The sequence below is a fragment of the Suncus etruscus genome, chromosome 18 (assembly GCF_024139225.1).
Source record: "Suncus etruscus isolate mSunEtr1 chromosome 18, mSunEtr1.pri.cur, whole genome shotgun sequence".
NCBI lineage: Eukaryota > Metazoa > Chordata > Mammalia > Eulipotyphla > Soricidae > Suncus > Suncus etruscus.
Window position 1 is genome coordinate 59,018,287 of NC_064865.1, and position 19,823 is coordinate 59,038,109.

Genomic DNA, 19,823 nt, shown 5'->3' on the forward strand with positions numbered 1-19,823 from the left:
TCAGGGCTCAGCTTCTTTGTCGAGTTGATTTTGTTAATTTTTTTTTTAATTTGGAGGTGTGGTGCCTCATCTAGCTGTGCCCAGATGTCGTGATTTATAGTTGAGCATAATGTGCAGGGGAGCAAACCTGGGTCAGCGGCATGCAAGCTACTGAAGCACTGCCCACTGCCCCATCTCTCTGGCTCTCTCTATATTTTCATTCTCAGTCCAAGGCACATAGGAGAATATTAGGACACAGGGAGGGATTATGGTAGTTTCCTTTCAAAGACCATCAGCCTCTTTCCATTGGTAACTTGCAAGTTAGGAACTGTTACCTTGATCAAGTTGAAGGATCATGTTTTCTGGTGTATAAAGACAACTTTTTAACCCATGAAAAACTTCTTAAAAGTCAGGGGTCATGGGGCCGGGAAGGTGGCGCTAGAGGTAAGGTGTCTGCCTTGCAAGCGCTAGCGTAGGATGGACCTCGGTTCGATCCCCTGGCGTCCCATATGGTCCCCCCAAGCCAGGAGCGATTTCTGAGCGCATAGCCAGGAGTAGCCCCTGAGCGTCAAATGGGTGTGGCCCAAAAACAAACAAATAAAAATAAGTCAGGGGTCATTTTATAGGCCAGTATATGGCATGATGAAACTTAATCCAACTTCAGGGACGAGTGATCCGTACCCCCTCCGCCTTACCGCTGCATCCCACCCTGCTGCCAGGCGTCATCACTCAGTCCTCTGATTGTCCGATTCATCTTTCAGGGCACACAGAGGAGCTGAGTTACCAAGCGCTACATCCCATCCAGCTGCCCGGTGTCATTGCTGGTATGTGGCTTTCCAGTGCTCAGTCCTCTGTTCAGCTTTTATGGGGCAGAGGAGGCACTCTGTCTCTTTCTAGCTGTCCCCAGCCAGCTGCTCTTGGAGGAGCTTCCTCTCCCTGTTCTCAATACAGACCACCATTAAAAAAAAAATCACAGTCACTCACTACAAATAACAAATGTAAAATGATTGCTGGCACTCCAAAGTCTAGCTTTATTAAACATATACTGTTAACCGTTGAGGGTTCTACTCTTTTTCTCTTAGGTTTTTTAATTTCCATTGGGTGTGCGTTAAAAAGGCAGGTAGTCTTATATGGCGAATATAGCCCACAGCCTATATGTTAACAGGAAAAGTAGGGGGTCATCCTACACACCGGAAAATACGGTACTTAGCAGTGCCATATAGGCAATAAAAGGTCTAATTCTGTTCTCAATGTGGGAAGGCAAAGTCCCCGTTTTCACTCTGTATGCAAAAGAAATATGCTATTTTATGTGTACGGATGAACAGACTAGTCTCACTTCCTTGAGGATAGCCTCAGTGTTCCAATTACACATTATTTCCAAGTCTGTAAATTCAATTTAGTCTGAATTCAAACAGGACAATCAATGCTTTACTCACCATGGTCAGTATCTAAAGTACCATTAGGGCCCTTGAAAGATTTTGGTCAGCCATGAGTGGGGAGACAGATTTTTAGGGAGAATGAAATGTCATCCACATGTGGTGTTGAATTATAATAATGCACATTTGTAATTTATATGCAAAAATGCTACTTTTCTCAATAAAGAAAAACTCTAAGAACATTATTGGTGGTAAATGCTAACTTTTCTGGTTTAAAATGCAACTTTCTACATTTCTTTAGAAGAAGGCACTGTTTTATTTTATTTTACGTACTTATTTTTGGTGTTTGGGCCACACCCAGCAGCATTCAGGGGTTACTCCTGCTCTGTGCTCAGAAATCACTCTTGACAGGCTTAGGGGACCATATGAGATACCTAGGATTGAATCTGGGGTTGGCTGCGTGCAAGGTAAATGCCCCCACCCCCTGGCCCAACTGTGCTATTGCTTTGGTCTTGTATTATTTTAATTTTATTGTATTCTTTTTATTATTATATATATTTTTTGGCCTAAGTGGTGCTTGGAGCAATATATGGGGTGCCAGAGATTGAATCTGGGGTGGCCACATACAAGGCAAGCATCCTCCCCACTGCAGTAACACTCTGGCCCCAGAATATACTGTATTAGAATAGGGGGAGGGGAGCCAGTACTTTCTGCTGAACTTTGCTCTCTTTAAATCCTCCCTAAAATGTTAAATTTTGAAGGGACTTGTTTGGTAGTGATGTATATGGGTGGACCATGAAACTATTCAGACACAAGACAATACAGTTAAAGTTTGCCTGAAAATAGGAACAAAACTGAAGAGAAAGCGAAGCAACTGACTGGGTTCCACTCAGGGATTCACTTTGTGAACAGGTCCCTCGATGCCCATTGGAAGTGGCATGCCCCATAGTGTGCTAAGGTGAGGTAGGGCAGTGGGCAGCGCTTCTCAGACCCAGGCAGGAGCAGGATGACCCCAGGACATGCATCACCTTAGGAGAGTCCTGGTGTCAATCCTGGAGCTGGAGGAAGGTCTCTGCTCCCAGGATAATTTTATCGACATTCTTCTGAGCTGCAATTTTGGAAAGCTCAAATCACAGGTCTTTCTTCTGGCTTCTAAGCCTAGCAGAAACCGGACAGCTGTTTATCCGCCTTCCTTCTGTTTCTCTAGTTAAATCCGGCTCCAGAAATGCTAAGTAAAGGGTGAAAATCTCCTGTATGAAGGGAGACCTTTCTAGGTCTCTGCTGGCTCCATCCCCCTTAACCTGACACCTGCTGCTTTTCCCTGGACAAGACAGCTACAACCTGGGCATCCTCTCGAAGCTGCTCTACTACTGCCTCCGTTTCTCCCACAGTATGACCTCTCGGAAGGATTTCCCTTTGCCTTTTGAAGAGGTGCTCCTTTTCAAAAGTAAATGTGTCTGGTTCACAATTATTCCAGTCATGGGCCAGAGCAAAGTAATAGCACAGAGGGGAGGGTATTGCAGAGAGCTGACCTGTGTAAGATTCCGGGCATCCCATATGGTCCCTTGAGCCTGGCAGGAGTGATTTCTGAGTGCAAACAAAAGAAAACAAGACTAAAAAATTAATTCAGTAATGCCAACTCATAAGGTTAAAAAATAAAATTGAATTCACTGCCCCCACATTGTGAATGAAGGCTTGTCCTTAACAAATCAGATATAAGATCGCAAATGAGGTCTTTTTTATTTTTTCAAGAAAGTGAAAGAACAACTTTTTCCCTGACAAATCTAGGGACAAGATCTCTGTGTGTGCATGAAATCTCATTTATTTAACTAACTACTAAGCACTGATTTTTTTTTTGTTTTGTTTTTTGAGTCACACCCAGCAGTGCTCAGGGGCTACTCCTGGCTCTACACTCAGAAATCGCTTCTGGCAGGCTCGGGGACCATACGGGATGCCGGAATTTGAACCTTGCATGCAAGGCATGCAAGGCCTCCATACTATCTCTTCAGTCCCAAGCACTGATTTTTTTTTTTAAATATTTTCTTTTATCTAAAGAACATCACTGTAAACACTTCTGTGCCCACATGTACTGTCTCTTCCTAAAGAAGAATTAGAAGAAATGTAATTTCTAAATAAATGATAGGGTACTGCATGGACTTGAAGGCACTATTTCCCAAATTTCCACACCTGGAAAGAGGGGGCCGTTTTCTTAACACCTGTGCCAGAAAAAAAAAGGAGATTCCAGGCCCTTGTCACATTCACAGCCTGAAGAGAACACAGGCTTTTCAGATTTCCAGTCTTTGGGTCTAAGGACCTTTTAGGGCCCTTTGATGTGAACTAACCACTTTGGTCCTTCTGTGATCTTCAAAATTACCACAGTGGCCTCCCAGGTCCGGGGTTCTTTCTGCCTTTACAACAGCGACCAGGGTCTGGCTGACATCATGGCTTAATGCTTGTAGGTCCAAAGTGGCTGATTTGCCTCACTCACTACCACTGTCATGATAATCACTAGTGTAGAAACTTCTCTAACTACATTCACCACTCTTCGTGATAAGCTTCATATCATAGGCTGGTCCTTTCAGCCCTCATCTCTATGGTCTCTGGGTATTATTATCATACTGTCTTTTATTTTTCTTAGGTCTCACAGATGAGTGAGATTATTCTATGTCCATCTCTCTCCCTCTTAGTTCACTCAGCATTAATAGTCTGTCTCGAATACAGTCAGGGGATGTGGGAGGAGGGAGATGGGGGCACTCGTGATGGGAAGGTTACACTGGTGAAGGGAGGTATTCTGTTCCATAACTGAAACCCAACTACAAACATGTTTGTAATCATGGTGCTAAAATAAAGATATTATTAAAAATAAAATAAAACACATATTCCAAAACTCCCCAATGATTTATACTCTAAGTAATAAAGTAATGCAGAATTACACCAAACAAACAAACAAACAAAAACAAAATAAAAAACAAAGTGGCCAATTTAGATACTGAGCCTGGAGTTTCAGCCCTTTCCAGGGAAGGCCAGCCCCAAGGCAGATCTGTACTGGGGTCCCCATCTTATGAATCAACTCCTCTTTTCATAAAGCAGGATGGAAACACTGCTCAGTTAGTTTCTCAAGTGCTTTGCAACAGGATGATGTGTGTAAAGACCCTGCGGGATCACAGAATAGGCTCCATCAGAGCAACCATCTCACTTGAGATAAACACACCAATGCAGGGTGACATACATGTCTATCAGCGGCACACATGTATGCATATTGCGAGACTTTTCTTTTTTGTTTTTTGGGTCACACCTGGCAGCGCTCAGGGGTCACTCCTGGCTCTATGCTCAGAAATCGCTCCTAGCAGGCATGCGGGACCATATGGGACGCTGGAATTAGAACCACCGTCCTTCTGCATGCAAGGCAAACGTCTTACCTCCATGCTATCTCTCCGGCCTTGAGACTGGTCTTTTTGTAAGGGACCGAGAGCCTTGAAATAATCTCCTTTCTCAAGAACTCATGTCAAGTTGTGAGGTAGAGATTTTTCCATTTTGGAAAATTAAAGAAAAAATTCTCTCTCTCTCTAATCTTCATTCTTCTGACGTAGCTCTTCTCTAGAAATTAGATAAACTGCCTGGGCTTTGAAATATTTCAAGTTCTGAGATGCCAAAGATAATTAAGCAACCCTACTTGAAACTCTTTTTAAGGTTCAGCGAGTGAAAATGCCTCTCAAGACAGAAGGCGAGAGTGGAGGTTCCTCCAAACGAAAGTGAAATTCTTGGGAGCCCGTCAAGCCAACGCAGAGCTGTGCTGGCCTCGGCCTGCAATTTGAGATTCAGTCCTCCCTTCGCGGTGATTGATATGCTGCCTGCCCACCCGAGAATGTTCTTCACGAGACTCTTCCTCGCTGGTGGGAAAAACTCTCTCAGCCCCCGGGCTTCTGATCTGGCTGGTTCCTAACACCTGGGAATTTCTTTCTCTCTCGATGATAGAAGCCACGAACGCTGCGTGCTTCTGTTTCTGTCTTTCCAGAAAGGCACTGAGTCATGCCCCGAGTGACTATCTTGCCTCCCCACACAGAATGTCAACTGCTGTAACTTCCAAGTGTTTTGAATAAGTGAGCAGCAAGTATTTGATCTATAGAAAAATGATCAAGCTTAAATTCATCATGATTATATAGAATAGTATATACCATCTATTTATATATACAAGTATGTATTCTATAGAAATTACATTTTAGTATACAAATGTAGTATAGTTTATGTCACAATATATAAAATATATATCAGTATATATTATATATAAATGTATACACTACTAGTTTTCTATACTTATAAATAGATTTTATAAAATAGACATAAAAATAAATATTTATAAAATAAAATAGGTTATATATATATATGTTTTAGGTAGAAAAGCATCATTAGAACTAATAGTTAAGGAAAGATTTGGTTGGTTTTGGGGCCACACCAGGCTCTGCTCAGGACTTACTCCTGGTCCTCTGCTCAGGGATCATTCCTGGTGGCGTTTGGAGGGGACCATACATGGTGCTGGGGATTGAATCAGGGTCAGATGCATGCAAGGCAGTGTTCCCCTTGCTGTGCTATTTATTGTTCCAGCCCCCACGTAAGCCTTTTCCCTAAAGATTATTTTTATTATGCACTAGGTACAATTATTTAATTTCATTGTTATTGCTGATATTATCATTCGTTTCATTTGTGGTGCAGGGGACTGGACCCAGGGCTTCTCACCTGCTAGCCATGGGCCCTGTCACTACCGAAGCCCTGTCATGTTTAGTTCTCTTAAAGATGCGAGTGGGCAAGTATATTTATGAATTAAGCTGAAAGTCGAACAACTTTCAGCAATAAGGCTACAAATTGATCAACGCTCTGACTAAATTAGTCAGAGTCGGTTAGGTGACTCAGAACTAACCCGAATCATCTGCCACTGATAGATACATGAATACTGAAGCACCACCATTTAAATAGCCAACGGTCAAGTTCACCACTCGAGGCCCGGCCCTGGCTGTGCCGGAAATTTCTACTTGAATCATGCCATGAGCCAACTGGACATTTTTTTTCTTCTAAAAAAAAAATTATTCTACGCAGTATCAGAGATGCTAAATTGGTTGCTAACTCTGGCGACTCGTCACCTGTCCGTTCCCCCAGATGATTTGCAAAAAACGGCCCAGGCAAGAGGGAAGCAGCTCAGAGCAATGACTCCCAAGGGGGCCTTAGTCGAATGATTCTGGTTGGGGGCTTCAGTGAGGCCTCCACTCAAGACACCTTGAACCAAACTCCAAAGTCACCTTATGACTATGTGTGTGGCTGGCTGAGGGGTCAGGGAGGGATCCTGAAGCTGAAATGACACAAAGGACAGACAGAGCACAGTGTGGCTGAGGGAAGAGAAAAGAGCATGGACTGGCCTTTTCTATGCCCCTGAGAAGCACTCGACAAACCTCGAACTCAGAGATGACCTACTCATGTGCTCAGCAGGGAAGGAAATTCTTAAAAGAGAAAGAAAGAAAGAAAAAAAGCTATTGCTAAAAAACAAACAAACAACCCAACATGAGCTGGCAGAACAGTAATGTAAGATACTAAGCATCCTGAGGCCATAAACTATTAATTTTGATTTGGTTTTGGGGACACACCCAGGAGTACTTAGGGGTTATTCTTGGCTCAGTGCTCAGAAATTAATCCTGGCAGACTAGGGGGACCCTAGAGTGATGGCAGGGATCAAACCTGGATTGGCTGCATGCAAGGCAAATGCCCTCCCCGCTGTGCTATTGTTTGGGTCTTAATAATAGTTTTGCAAACTATTATTAAAATGAATCCGGGGATTAGTTTTGGGCTCAAGTCTCGACTCATGCCTGTGGTTCATAGGGGCACACTTTCACTACCAAGACAATTGAAAGGGAGAGACAGACAGGCAGACAGATAGAGAGGCAGAGAGACAGAGAGGCTGAGAGACAGAGAGAGCCAACGAGAGGGGGTCTTGCATGGACCCCACTGGGGCTCTGCTGCTGGCTGCCAGGCAGGGGAAGTTGGAAGTTGTGGCCAGAGCTTGAGGTTCGACGGACAAGGTGCATAAGGGAGTCTGGGCTTGGCCCTGGGCATCACACTGGGTCCCCTAAACACACCAGGAACAATCCTCAGCACAGAGATGAGAGTGGCATCTCTGAGCACCAACGGACCCTGACCAAAACTAAACAACTGCACAGGAGTTGCAGGCTTCGAGGTGGTACAGAGCAGAGCACCTTGTCTCGAGTTTCGAGTCCCAGACTGACGTCTGCTCAGGGCCTCAGCCTCAGCGGCCGTGTGAGAGAGCACACGGGCCGGGCCGAGTCAGCTCAGTCATGGGCACCACAGTACTGCAAACGGGGAGGCGGACTCGGGATTCCCTGATTCCCCACAGAATCGCCCGAGCAACTCCACACCCCCACACCAAAGGAGAAGGAAATCAGTGCTCATAAGTACAACCTGGTATGACTTATAACTGAAGAGAGCAAACGGTCAGAAAGGCTCCCCAAAAAAGCCTGCATGCATGTAAGTTGTAAATTATTGTTGTTGTTGTTGTTATTATTATTATTATTATTATTATTATTGTTTTGGCCAAGTGACAATACCGAGGTCTGCAAATGCATCAGGTCTTCCTGATGTTTCATTCAGAAGCTGCTGAAAATGTGTGTGGGAGAGAGAGAGAGAGAGAGAGAGAGAGAGAGAGAGAGAGAGAGAGAGAGAGAGAGAGAGAGGAGAGAGAGAGAGAGAGAGAGAGGAGAGAGAGAGAGAGAGAGAGAGAAAGAGAGGAGAGAGAGAGGAGAGAGAGGAAGACAAGGAAGGAGAGAAAAAAGAGAGGAGAGACAGGAAAGAGAGGGAGAAAGGGAAGAGAGAAGAGAGACGAGCGTGGGAGAGAGAGCTAAGTACTCCCATCAATGCAAGTGAATGAGCGTCCATCAAAGGCCACTTGGGAAGTGAGAGGATGAGAGAGTAAAGAGAGAGAGTGAGAAAATTCCAGGAAATGGGATACCCTAGAACAAGCATTTCCCGCAGATATTCTGGAAAAATCACCTTGAGCCATGCAGCAAACCCTTGGGAGAGATGAAGAGAGGTGGCTGGTGGGCTGAGTGACTCGATCCTGGCGAGTGACCATGCCCAGAATCTGCTGGCCACTTCTGATGGGACGGGCCTCATGTCTGATAGTAGCTGACATGATGCCGGGGACACTGGCCTGACTCGAACGCGGGGAGACAACGTCCACACCAGGGGAGCAAGCCAAAGGAGTGCATGTGGCTCCCCATGGCTCGAACCCCAGTACCTCTCAGGATCTCCAAAGCAACCCCTGGAGAGACCCCTGAGCCCATAAAGCAAAGAACAAAAATTCCTAAGGGAAGAAAGCAGCAGCCAGGAGGTGCAGACTGTGGTCCAAGGCCAAAGGCAGGTCCCTAAGAGTGGTCAACAAAGTTGTGAATGTCCTAGTCTAGGGCCCCTGAGTCGGGGACAGACATATATACAGACCCTCAGTATACTCAGACCAGCCACAAAGGTATGAGGGACTTAGGGCCCAGCTGCTCAGCTGGGGAGGCCATGAGGGGCTGCTGCTGGCCCCACTAGATGGAAGTGAGGCTGCTGGGGCTTTGAGGAAACCAAGGCATGAAGCTGGGGGAGGAGGCATTTTCTATGAGCCTGAGTCAAGGAATCAGAGCACTGTTGAGGAACTGGGGGTGCAATTTCTCTCCTACACCCGGGCGACACAGGATAAGCCATAGGCATAGTCCAACTTTTCTCATGTCCAGAAATATGGTCCTGGGCAGCTGGGGGCCCTGAGGCTTGAAACTTGGGAGTCAGATGGAGGCATTGGGATGGGTCCTATTGTCAAAAGTTGTGTGTTTACGCAAATGCAACAGCCATCTGACCGTGCAAGCTGCACCCACAGGCCCACGACACATGCCTGAACCGGGTTCAAGTTTGCACTTTGGACCCCAGGGCATGATGCGGCCTCAACACAATCATCTGAGATGAGAAAATGTGACTCACTTCCCCAGGAGAAGCCGACATCAGCCGGTGTTGGAAGGACCATGGCACTGGCTGGGGATGGGGCAAGAGTGAAGTCGGGACCTGAGGACCAAGAGCTGCATCTGTGCAGAACTGGCGAGACGGGGAGGAACTGTGGTTCAAGCGAAAAGAGCATCTTCAAGAGACCCTGAGGTGGAAGGTTCTGGACAGTCCACGGAATACAGATGAGATGGGCAGTGGGGGCAGAAGTGGGGTGTGTGATAGAGGGGATGTGGGATGCTGGGCTGAGGCAAGACCTGAAACAAGTGAAGAGATACTATGAGGATTCGGTGTGTGTGTGGGGGGGGGGGGACCATACGCAGAGATGCTCAGAACTTCTGGCTCTGCACTCAGGGATCACTCTTAGCAAGGCTCAGGGCAGATATAGGGTACCGGGGTTCAAATCCAGGTAGGCAGCATGCAAGCTTGTCCAGATACAGCATTAACCACTGAACAAACTCTCTCCTCTCCCCCTTCTCCCCTTCCCTCTCCCCACCTCTCTCTCTCTCTCTCTCTCTTTTCTCTCCCTCTTTCTCTCTCTCTCCCCCTCCCTCCCTCCTCCCCTTCCTCCCTGCCTCCTACTCTCCCTCCTAGCACCTAGGATTATTTTAAGCCCATTATCGTTATCCTTGATTAACAGGTCCAGAGCATATATTTGGATGTGAGCTGTCATCCCACAGGACCACGAAGGACGTGCAAGAGAAGGAAGGAAGGGTCTGGAGAGGTCAGACATGGAATCAGACACATGTCTGCATGCACCAGACCCCAGGTTTGCTCCACATGATTTTCTCTTAATCATCATAGGGTGTAGACTTTGGGAGGCCTGAGCACTGCTGCTGGGGTGAGCACTGTTTGGGAGATCTTCCCTCCAAAGGGAGAAAAGGTCAATGGAGGTGAGTCAAGTGGAGGGGACAGGCTGCTATGATGGTAGTGACTGAGTTTAGAGAATGATGTATCTGTGTCAGCCTAACTGCCCATAGAAAAGCTGAGGAACTTTGGGGTTCCAGTTTAGAGTTTAGATATTTTTAAAAATGAATTTTGTAAATGAATCACTGTGAAATACACAGTTCCCAAGCTGTTCTTGATGGACTTTCAGTCATTCAATATACATCCTTCACCAGGGCACATTTCCTGCCACTGATACTAATGTCTCCAGTTTCCCTCCACTTCTGACTCTCTGTGTCTCCCCGCCCCACCGTCTCTCTTTCCCTCTTTTAGACACCATGGTTTGATCACTGTTTCGTCACCTCTTCAGGCAAACATGAAACAACAGAACCCCAAAGAATTTAAGAGCAACACATAGCAAAAGCAAGAGTGTAGCAGATCATGTGCCGGCCATATCCATGGCCTTCCCAGACTCCATTCCTGAGCCTCACCAGGAGCGACCCTTGAGTGCAGAGCCAGGAGGGAGCCTTGAGCACCTCTCTGAGGCCCTAAATCCCCCCTCAAATAAAGAAAACAATAAAGCACTTAACCAAAATGGCAGAACCTGTGAACAGTTCAATACTAAAGCGCCTGTGTTTGATCCGGCTCATCTGTGTGAGCCCCCCCCACCCATTTCTTTTATTTATTTATTTTCTGTAAGGCCCCTTCAGGGATACCCCGCTTTCCAAACATGGCCACAGCAATCTGGCTCCTCCTCTACAAAGTACCTCAATGCAGCCGGCAGTGTCAGTTTTTCAAAGGCCCAGTATGAAGTGACAGGAGTGACTTTTGTCCACGATCCAAGATTATTCTGAGCTGTGCCAGTCGTCCCACTGACTAGCCAGTAACTCCTCCCACTCCCGCCTCTCAGCTCCCATCTCTGGGTCTAAGGAGGAGTGGCCCTATTTCTTTTATTTTTCCCTTAAAAAAAAAAATGGAACACTTCACGAATTTGTGTGTCATCCTTATGCAGGGGCCATGCTAATCTTCTCCGTACAGTTCCAAGTTTAGTATATGTGCCACTGGTACAAGCACCGTGACCCATTTCCAACGCGGGTTTTCGGAGGCTGGCTGCAAATGCCTTGCAGGAAACTGTCACTCAGCCAGACAACTGTCTATGTGGACCAGGGAGTGTCTGACCCACGCCTCTGGGGTGTAAGCATTGGAGAATAACAGTCAATAAGGTATTAAAAAGAAAAGGGGGATAGAATCGCAGATGATCAAAAACTTGAGCTTAAGCTCAGAAAAAGAGACAGTGATCACAAATCTCACCATTAGTAGGAGAATATTATGAGTGAAAAAAGAAGAGTGCTGGGGGCCAGAGAGATAGTACAGTGGGGAAGGCACTTGCTTTGCATGAAGCTGACTCGGGTTTGATCCCCATGTGTTACCCGTAGTTTCTAGAGCACTATCAGGAGTGTTTCCTGAGCACAGAGCCAGGAGTAAGCCCTGAGCACCACCAGGTGTGGCCCGAGCACCATAACCAAAACGAAAAAGCACTTAAAGTCCAGAGTAAGTGCTAAAAGTCAATCCAGTCATTACTTGGCATCTGTATTTCTTAAATAGTGATCATGTGGCCCTAGTCAAGACACTGTAATGGGGGCACAGTGGGGTGAAAATCATATAAATTGGGGGGGGGGGCATTCATGAACATGAAACCAGGGGTCCAAGTGGCAGAATGCGGAGGAACACAGGATGAAAACAAAGTTCTTATTTGATCTCTACTGAATCCTTATTCAGAGAAAAACAACCCCTGTGACCTCTAGAAATCTGTCTTATCTAAGTGAATTAGAAAGTACTGAGCTCCCATCATTGCCTGTGTGCTCATTCTGGGGTAGGGGACCAGCGTTGGCTCCATGCAGAGCCAGGCCTTGACTCACCTGTGGGGGGCAGGCAGTCTCTCCAATCGAAGTAGCCCGCGTAGATTCCGGTTTCCAAGGAGCCCACAATGGGGTCCGCTTTCAACTCAATGTAATTCTCGAAGAGCTTCTGGTCCAATTCTTTGAGGGCGGCCATGCTCACCTAGGGACAGGGATGGGGAAGATCACTAGCGGGTCGGCTGCAGCCCCGTGTGAAGACAGCTGGAATCACTGGCACCCCAAAGGCCAAGAAGTCGGGGAGGTGAGACCCAAAGTCCGGGAGGTTCTGAGACGATGGGGTGCAGGGAGCTGGAGCCTCGTCTGAGAATCAAAGACCAGGAGCGCTGAGCCATGACAAGGGGTACGGAGGTGAGACCAGCCAGGAAAGAGGAAACAGTCAATTCGGGAACACAGAGACTTGAATTCCCACAAGTGACAGGCAACTGCACCTGCCAGGAAATGGGGCAACTCATCCATATGTGGGATTACTTCCACACATGAGACAAAGGACTTTGTTTGGTTTCACATTTTCTGAGTCGCACCCAGCAGTACTGAGGGGTCATTGCTCGAGGGGCCTGGGATAAAACCTAGGTCTGCTAGGCCTGTTGATCCACCTCTCCTGCCTGAGGAAAAGGCTCTGCTAAACGACCCCTCACTGTTTCCAATCAGACTGGACCATGCATCATGAGTGCTGAAAAAGACCATGGTCTTTGCTTTCTTTATTTAAAAAAAAAAAACGGTAAATAAATCATTTAATTGAATCACTGTAAGATACACAGTCACAAAGTTGTTCGTGATTTGAGTTTCAGGCACACAATGTCCAACACTCATCACTTTACCTGGGGAACTTTTCCTGCCACCCATGATCTCGGTTTCCCTCCTACCTTCATTCGCCTGCCTCTGAGGTAGACATTTATGTTTCTGTTTGCTTGTCTGTTTAGGTTTTGGAACCATACCTGGTGGTGCTCTGGGTTTATTCCTGGCTCTACACTTAGAAATCACTCCTGGAAGACTAGGGGGACCATATGGGATACTAGGGATCAAATTGGGTCAGCTGCATGCAAGGCAAATGCCCTACCTGCTGTGCTTTCACTCTGGTTGTGGGGCAGACATTTCTCTCTCTATCTCTCTCTCTCTCTCTCTTTCTCTCTCAGGCCCTATGATTCATAATAGTATTATTGAAGGGATATCATGCCTATCAAATGTAATCTCCTTTTGCACCCAGTTCTTATCCAGACTGATCATTTCCAACTACCAATGTCATAGCCTTCTCTGCCCTCACTGCACTCATCGCTCTTTGTGGTAAACTTCCTACCACAGACTGGTCCTTCTGCCCCTTGTCTCTATTGTTGCAGGATATTAATATTATACTATCTTTTTTTTATATCCCACAAATGAATGTGATCATTCTGTGTCTCCTCATGACTCACTTCACTCAGCATAATACGCTCCATATCCATCTGTGTCTAAGCAAATTTCATGACTTCACTTTTCCTAACAGCTGCGTAATATTCCATTGTGTAGATGTGCCACAGTTTCTTTAGCCACCCATTTATTACCAGGCACTTGGGTTGTCTCCAGATTCTGGTTATTGTGAATAATGCTGCGATGAATATGGGAGTGCAGGGGGCATTTCTGCATTGAATCCAGACCATTTTTTAGACTAACTTTAGTGCGCCAATAACACATGGAAGTAGAAAAATCATGGTATAAACACAACGTAATGATAAAAGATGGTTTAGAGGTCTATAGAGAGGAACTACATCTAGGATATTTGGGGAAAGGGCTAACATCACTGTGTATCAGAAAGCCATTTGAAAGAAGATTGGCTAAAATAAAAAGAGCTGTCTGAGCTCGTGAGGGTGTAGAGCAAAGGGAGTAGCATGTAGTCACCATTGACCATGGCTTGGAAACACGAGCTCTGAGTGATGGTTTGCCACAGAATCCACACAGCCCATGTCAAGACATGGTCATGTTATGGTGGCTGCCTGTAACCTTTCCTCTTCCCTCAAGGCTGAGTCTCCTTTCTCATAAGCAAAATCTGTTCTTTTGAATCATTTGCTTTTAAGATTTCCCAGGTAAGTGAGATCAAATGGTTATTTTGGCCTTTCTCTGACAAAAAAAAATTTAAATAATGGGTTAAAACGTTTGCTTTGCAGAGGTCGACACAGGTTTGAGCCCCAATAGTGCATATGGTCCTCCAGTACAATCAGGAGTGACCCCCAACCCAAACATAGAGTCACTAAGAAGCCCGGTGCACAGCTGGGCATGGCCCCAAATGCACACACGCACACACACATAAATTAAGTTCAGTATTAAGTTAGCAAGAGCATGTATGGCCAACTGATAGTTTTTGTCTATAAGATCTTAAATTCGGAAATAAATTGACAATTCATTACATAAAGACCACCTCTGAACAAGATTTCTCTAACACATGTTATGAAGATAATGAAAAAAAATGCTAAGAGATAATGTGATAATGAAGACACAGAGAAATCACCACTGATCTAGGAAATCGAATGATCTCAGACAAAACTGAGGACTGACAATAAAATTAAGCAAAATTAAAAAAAAAAAACCGACAATCACAGCATAAAATAGAACATGTCTGGTTCAAGATGCAAATAAATCTTTAAAACTGAGGATATTGGGGATCTTTCCTGGACATATTCTAGATAAGAAACATGTGGCCCAGACAGCAGATCAAAACCACACACCTGCCTTGCTGGTATCAGGTCCTGAGTTTAATCCATGCTGCCTCATGTGTTTGGGATTCCCAATACCACATACAAAGTGTGTGACCCTCTGAGCACATCACAACCAAGCCTGCAAGCCCTGACCGCCACATTACAGAAGACAAAGGAAGAAGAGGAAAAAAAGATCAATAAACTATGGGGAAATCTTAAAAATAATCATGAACAAAATGCACTAAACAAACAAGAAGCACCTTCTCCCCTCCCTTGTGCTGGGACATGAGTGGTTTAGGTGTTCAAAACCCGAAGGCAACCAAGAATCCGAATGTCAGATGTGCTCAATGATTATGGTTCCACTTCTGAATCAGGTGAAAGTGTACAAGTGTAAAACTTCCAAATTCACTGTTAGTGTGCAAACACTAGGGACAATGAAAATTGCCTTTGGTGAGACTGGAGTGATAGCACAGCAGGGAGGGCATTTGCCTTGCATGCAGTGGACACGGGTGTGATCCCTGTCATCTCATATGGTCCCAATCACTAGTAGGACTCCTAGTAGGAGTGATTTCTGAGCGCAGAGTCAGGAGTAACCCCTGAGCACCGCTGGGTGTGGTTGAAACCACCCAAGACACACACACACACACACACACACACACGCCCGCGCTCGCCAATCTGTAGTGATGATCTAAATCTGCTAGACCAGCTTCTAAAAAGCAACCTGACAAGTTCTATCAAGAGTCTCTAGAGAAATTCTACTTCTAGGAATTTCCTTCCACTGTTAAAATACAGGCATATATTGGTCATACATAGAAAAATGACTAGTAAGTCATCCAATTTATTCTTCTCCCTTTTTTTTGGGGGGGGCACTGTGCTCAGGGTTCACTCCTGGAAGAGAGTGGCCAACTCTATGAGGTGCTGGAGATAAAAACTGGGTTATCTAAATGCATAGCAAACGGCTTGCCTGCTGTCCTATTGCTCCTTGAGTCAATTCCATGAGCTTCTAGAACACTCGAGCAGAGATGCAAGATTCAAATTGACCCAACTTTGCCCTGGAAGATGAGGACCAAGAGGGAGGGCAGTTCTTGTGCCACTGTGAAGGGAAGTAGCCGTAAGGAAGCGGGTGGCAATAAAGCTGAAAGAACCAGCAAACCCCCAGATGATACCCAAAACTCAACCTTGACAGCGAGTGACAGTGACAGGAAGTGAGAGAAGCTCAGACGGAGCCTTTATTTCCAGAGCCAATCACTAGAGCAGCAGGACAGACCTGGGACTTCTAGGTTGATTGTTCTGGCATCAAACCCTTTCAGGTTCTACACCATCCAAAGAGGCAAAGGCAGCTTCTTCTTATGGTGAGATATGTGTTGCCCCAGCGACATGGTACCTGGGTAGGTACCACGAAATTTGCAGCTTTACTCACCATAAACAAAATGAACAAAACCAGACCAATACCACCAATGCTAACTCAGTCTTCCTGTCACACACAGCTCAATCACTTAAACACATTTATAATTTATTCAAAATGATTTGAACACTAGGCTTACTCTAAGCCTCCCCCAAGACTCATAATCTAATCCTGCTCTTGAGAAATCTGGCAAGAAGGTTATATAGAGTGTCAAAACTGATTGTGGAGATATGTTTTTTGTTGTTATTGTTGTTTTTCTGTCTTAGTGATGTCAGCTGCAGCAATAATTAGCTCCTACTTCCAACTGCAAAGCCCCCCAAAAAGCCAAAATGATTGCTTCCATAATACGTAATTTATCGATTAAAAAAAATAACCTCTTCTAGTATGTAGTAAATTGAGGCCTTTGAAATAGTTCCCATTTGTATCAAGTATTTCTCATTTGTATGAGAAATATTTGTATGAGAACAGCTTGCAGTGTGTGTTTTCTTGCCTGTTATAACCTCTATATCTATGCATCATTTATTGCAGAGAATTGTTACAGAATCAGCTTCTCCTGTTCTCCCCAGATGGGGGTATGGGATACCCCTTTCCCTTCTGGGAACTGTGGAATAACCAAACCTCAACCCAACACCTAAAGAATGTCTCATTACATTCTAGTATGTGGCATTCATAGAGGAGGAAAAAAAAATCCTCCAGTAAATAGTATATTCCTGCATGCCATCATTGTCCCTGAAAAAGACCAAAGTGCCCACTTCCTACACCCCTTAAGTTCAGTCTGCAAGACAGTGAGACAACACACCTTTGAGTTCTCCACCCCTCCACCCCACCCCAAATTTCTAGAAACAAACATGACATTTGACCCTCCAGTGTCAAGTCACAACATTTCTCATCAGGATGATTAATCTTTACGAAAAGGCAGGAAAGCAAGACAGAGCCACCCACTTTGACATTTTCATTCTTGTGAAAAAAAAAAAAAATCCCAGCTAGTTCATGAACTGGAAGCACCACTCGTAAAAAGCAGGCGGGCCATGAAGAGTATCTTCTTTGATAAGAGGAACCGGATGCTTATCTTTCTCAGTTGTGGCACTAAGAGAACTGTACTGACATTAAAAAGTCATTCAAACTTAGCTTTACTTAGAAATCTGATAAATCACTGGGCCCAGGAACCTGCCTACCCTTAATAGCAAGGTGACTTTATATTTTCCCCTGTTTAATGCTTTCTTGGGGGAAAAAATAAAGTAGAACTTAAAAACAACAACAACTACTACTACTATAGTGAATTCAATACTATAGTGGATTCAATTTTTTTGCTCAGCCTCATTCCACCGATGCATCCTTCCGGGAAAAATCCTGGGGGCGAATTTACAGATCAGCATGCAGCGGGGTGAAGGCAGTTTCTGCCTGTACACTCCTGTGTGTGTGTGTGTGTGTGTGTGTGTGTGTGTACGCACGCACATGCATGCATGCCTTTGAAAGCACCCCTTTTCCTACTATGCTTACTACGTGAGCAGCGGTGTCATGTGACCATCTGAAAAGGAGAGAGGAAACACACGTGAGAGCAGCAGGACAGGAAGGGGAGTCTGCACCCACTCAGAGCACAGCCCTGGCTCTAAGGAAGAGCCCAAACGAGAGAATTCTGAGAGACTCGGGGCATGTAATCTCCTTTCCCCCTTTTTTCTCCTGGAATATTCTCTTGGAATAGTTTAAGGGGAAGTAAAGCCAGCTCTTTCTTTGGGCTCCAGTGGGTGATGAAAAGAGGGGAGCTGGGGGTGCAGGGTGCAGGGTGGGCGAAGAGGAGGAAGCAATGTGGGCAGAGGAGGGCAGGGTGAGAGGGAGGTCAGGATAGGCAGATGCCAGCACAAGGCTTCTGGGAAAGCATCTGGGTGGGAGGGAAGGGGATGGTGATACCCAGCACTGGCCCCCGGATGTCCCCGCTGACCTGAGTGATCTTCTCTGTTCCTTGGAAGCTGAACTTCTCAAAATGATCCGCGATGTTCAGGAAGGTTCGACGCTCGAGGTAGCGGCAGTTGCTCAGGAGGATCAAGAGCCGCTGTTCCTAGAAGCAAAGCACATTTAAAACAAAACAAACAAAACAAACAAACCTGCATTTCCAGTAACAAAATTTGAGGGCTGGGGAAATAAGCATGTTCAGTCCCTCTTGGGGTTTACTGTCAAGGAGCCCACTTAGTTTTTCCCAATATGAATAGAGAGGAAACACAAAAAGCAACAATAACAACAACAACAACAACAACAACAAAATCAGTGTGGGAATCTGCTCTGGGTCCACCTGAGATGAGGACACAAAGTTTATCAGGAAGTTAGATTGGATACTGTTCAAGGGTTATTCTACTGATTATGCTGTTTATCAAAACCACACACACACACACACACACACACACACACACACACACACACACACACACTAAAGAAATCAAGACAAGCCTGCACCATCTGTTTATATTTAAAAGCTTTTATGTTGGGTTTGAAGAGCAGGGAGGCCATTTGCCCTGCAAGAAGTCAACACAGGTTCGATCCCTGCATCCCAGATGGTCCCCCGGCCTACCCAGTCCACCAGGAGGTATTACTGAGTGCAGAGCCAGGAGTAAGCCCTGAGTACTGTTGGATGTGGCCCTCCCCGCAAAAAAAAATTTATTACTGAGGTCTGTGTTTCATAATGCCATTACTCTGGGTTTCTCAGGCATATTATTTAACAACTATTTCATTCCAAAAATTATTATTATTTTGGGGGGGGGGGTTTGGGCCACACCCTGTGATGCTCAGTGATTACTCCTGGCTATGCGCTCAGAAATTGCTCCTGGCTTGGTGGGACCATATGGGACGCCGGATCGAACCGCAATCTGTCCTAGGTCAGCCACATGCAAGGCAAACGGTCTATCTCTGTGCCACTGCTCCAGCCCCTCCAACAACTATTTTTAAATAAGTACAATAAAATGCAGACACACCTATGAACGCCCCGTCACTTGGTGCCATGGGCTCCTTCAGGAGATGTGGGTCTCACTGACTTATTTTTTCTTTTAGGGCCACACCTGGTGGTGTTCAGAGCTTTTGCCTGGCTCTGTTCAGGGGTCACTCCAGGCAGGACTCAGGAAACCCTATGCAGTTACAGGGATTGAACCTGGGTCAGCTGTGTGTAAGACACTCTATCCACTACACCATCTTTTTGGCCCCACTCATCAAAAGTCTAAAATATTTTCTGAGCTGGGCCCACTGCCTACCATCTCCCGGGCTCTTGCCAGGAAAAGAAATTTCTATTCAAAAGGACCAGATCCCAGTGTTAATGAGAGAAACATCATTTGGCAGTCAGGAGGGACCAATCTGCATCCAGAAGATTCCAGAAGTGGCCTGGGTCACTGCTACTATGGCTTCTCAGGGGCCCCACGGCTTTCAGGAGCAGCACTGACTCTCAGGCACCTTTGATTTCCTATCCCTGGATGACAAAGTGGCCCTAAAGCCACCGTCTAGGGACAGCACGAGTCCCGGTCTGGCCTACAGTTCTGCAGGGGACCAGAAGGATGGTGTTGAGGTCAGACTAGCACTG

General features: G+C 45.7%; 1 protein-coding gene and 1 non-coding gene across 2 annotated transcripts in view; both read right to left on the bottom strand.

Moving 5' to 3' along the window:
- Positions 1 to 19,823, bottom strand: part of EXOC2 (exocyst complex component 2) — a 729,898-nt gene that overhangs the window by 28,383 nt on the left and 681,692 nt on the right. Inside the window, exons 23-24 of the mRNA XM_049765112.1 lie at positions 18,204 to 18,320; positions 12,194 to 12,335 (exon numbers count right to left, since the gene is read on the bottom strand). Of these exons, the coding sequence (XP_049621069.1) occupies positions 12,194 to 12,335; positions 18,204 to 18,320 (259 nt within the window). The remainder of the gene's footprint in view (positions 1 to 12,193; positions 12,336 to 18,203; positions 18,321 to 19,823) is intronic.
- LOC125996705 (U6 spliceosomal RNA) lies at positions 11,242 to 11,348 on the bottom strand. Its single transcript, XR_007491387.1, has one exon. It is a non-coding gene; the product is annotated as a U6 spliceosomal RNA (small nuclear RNA).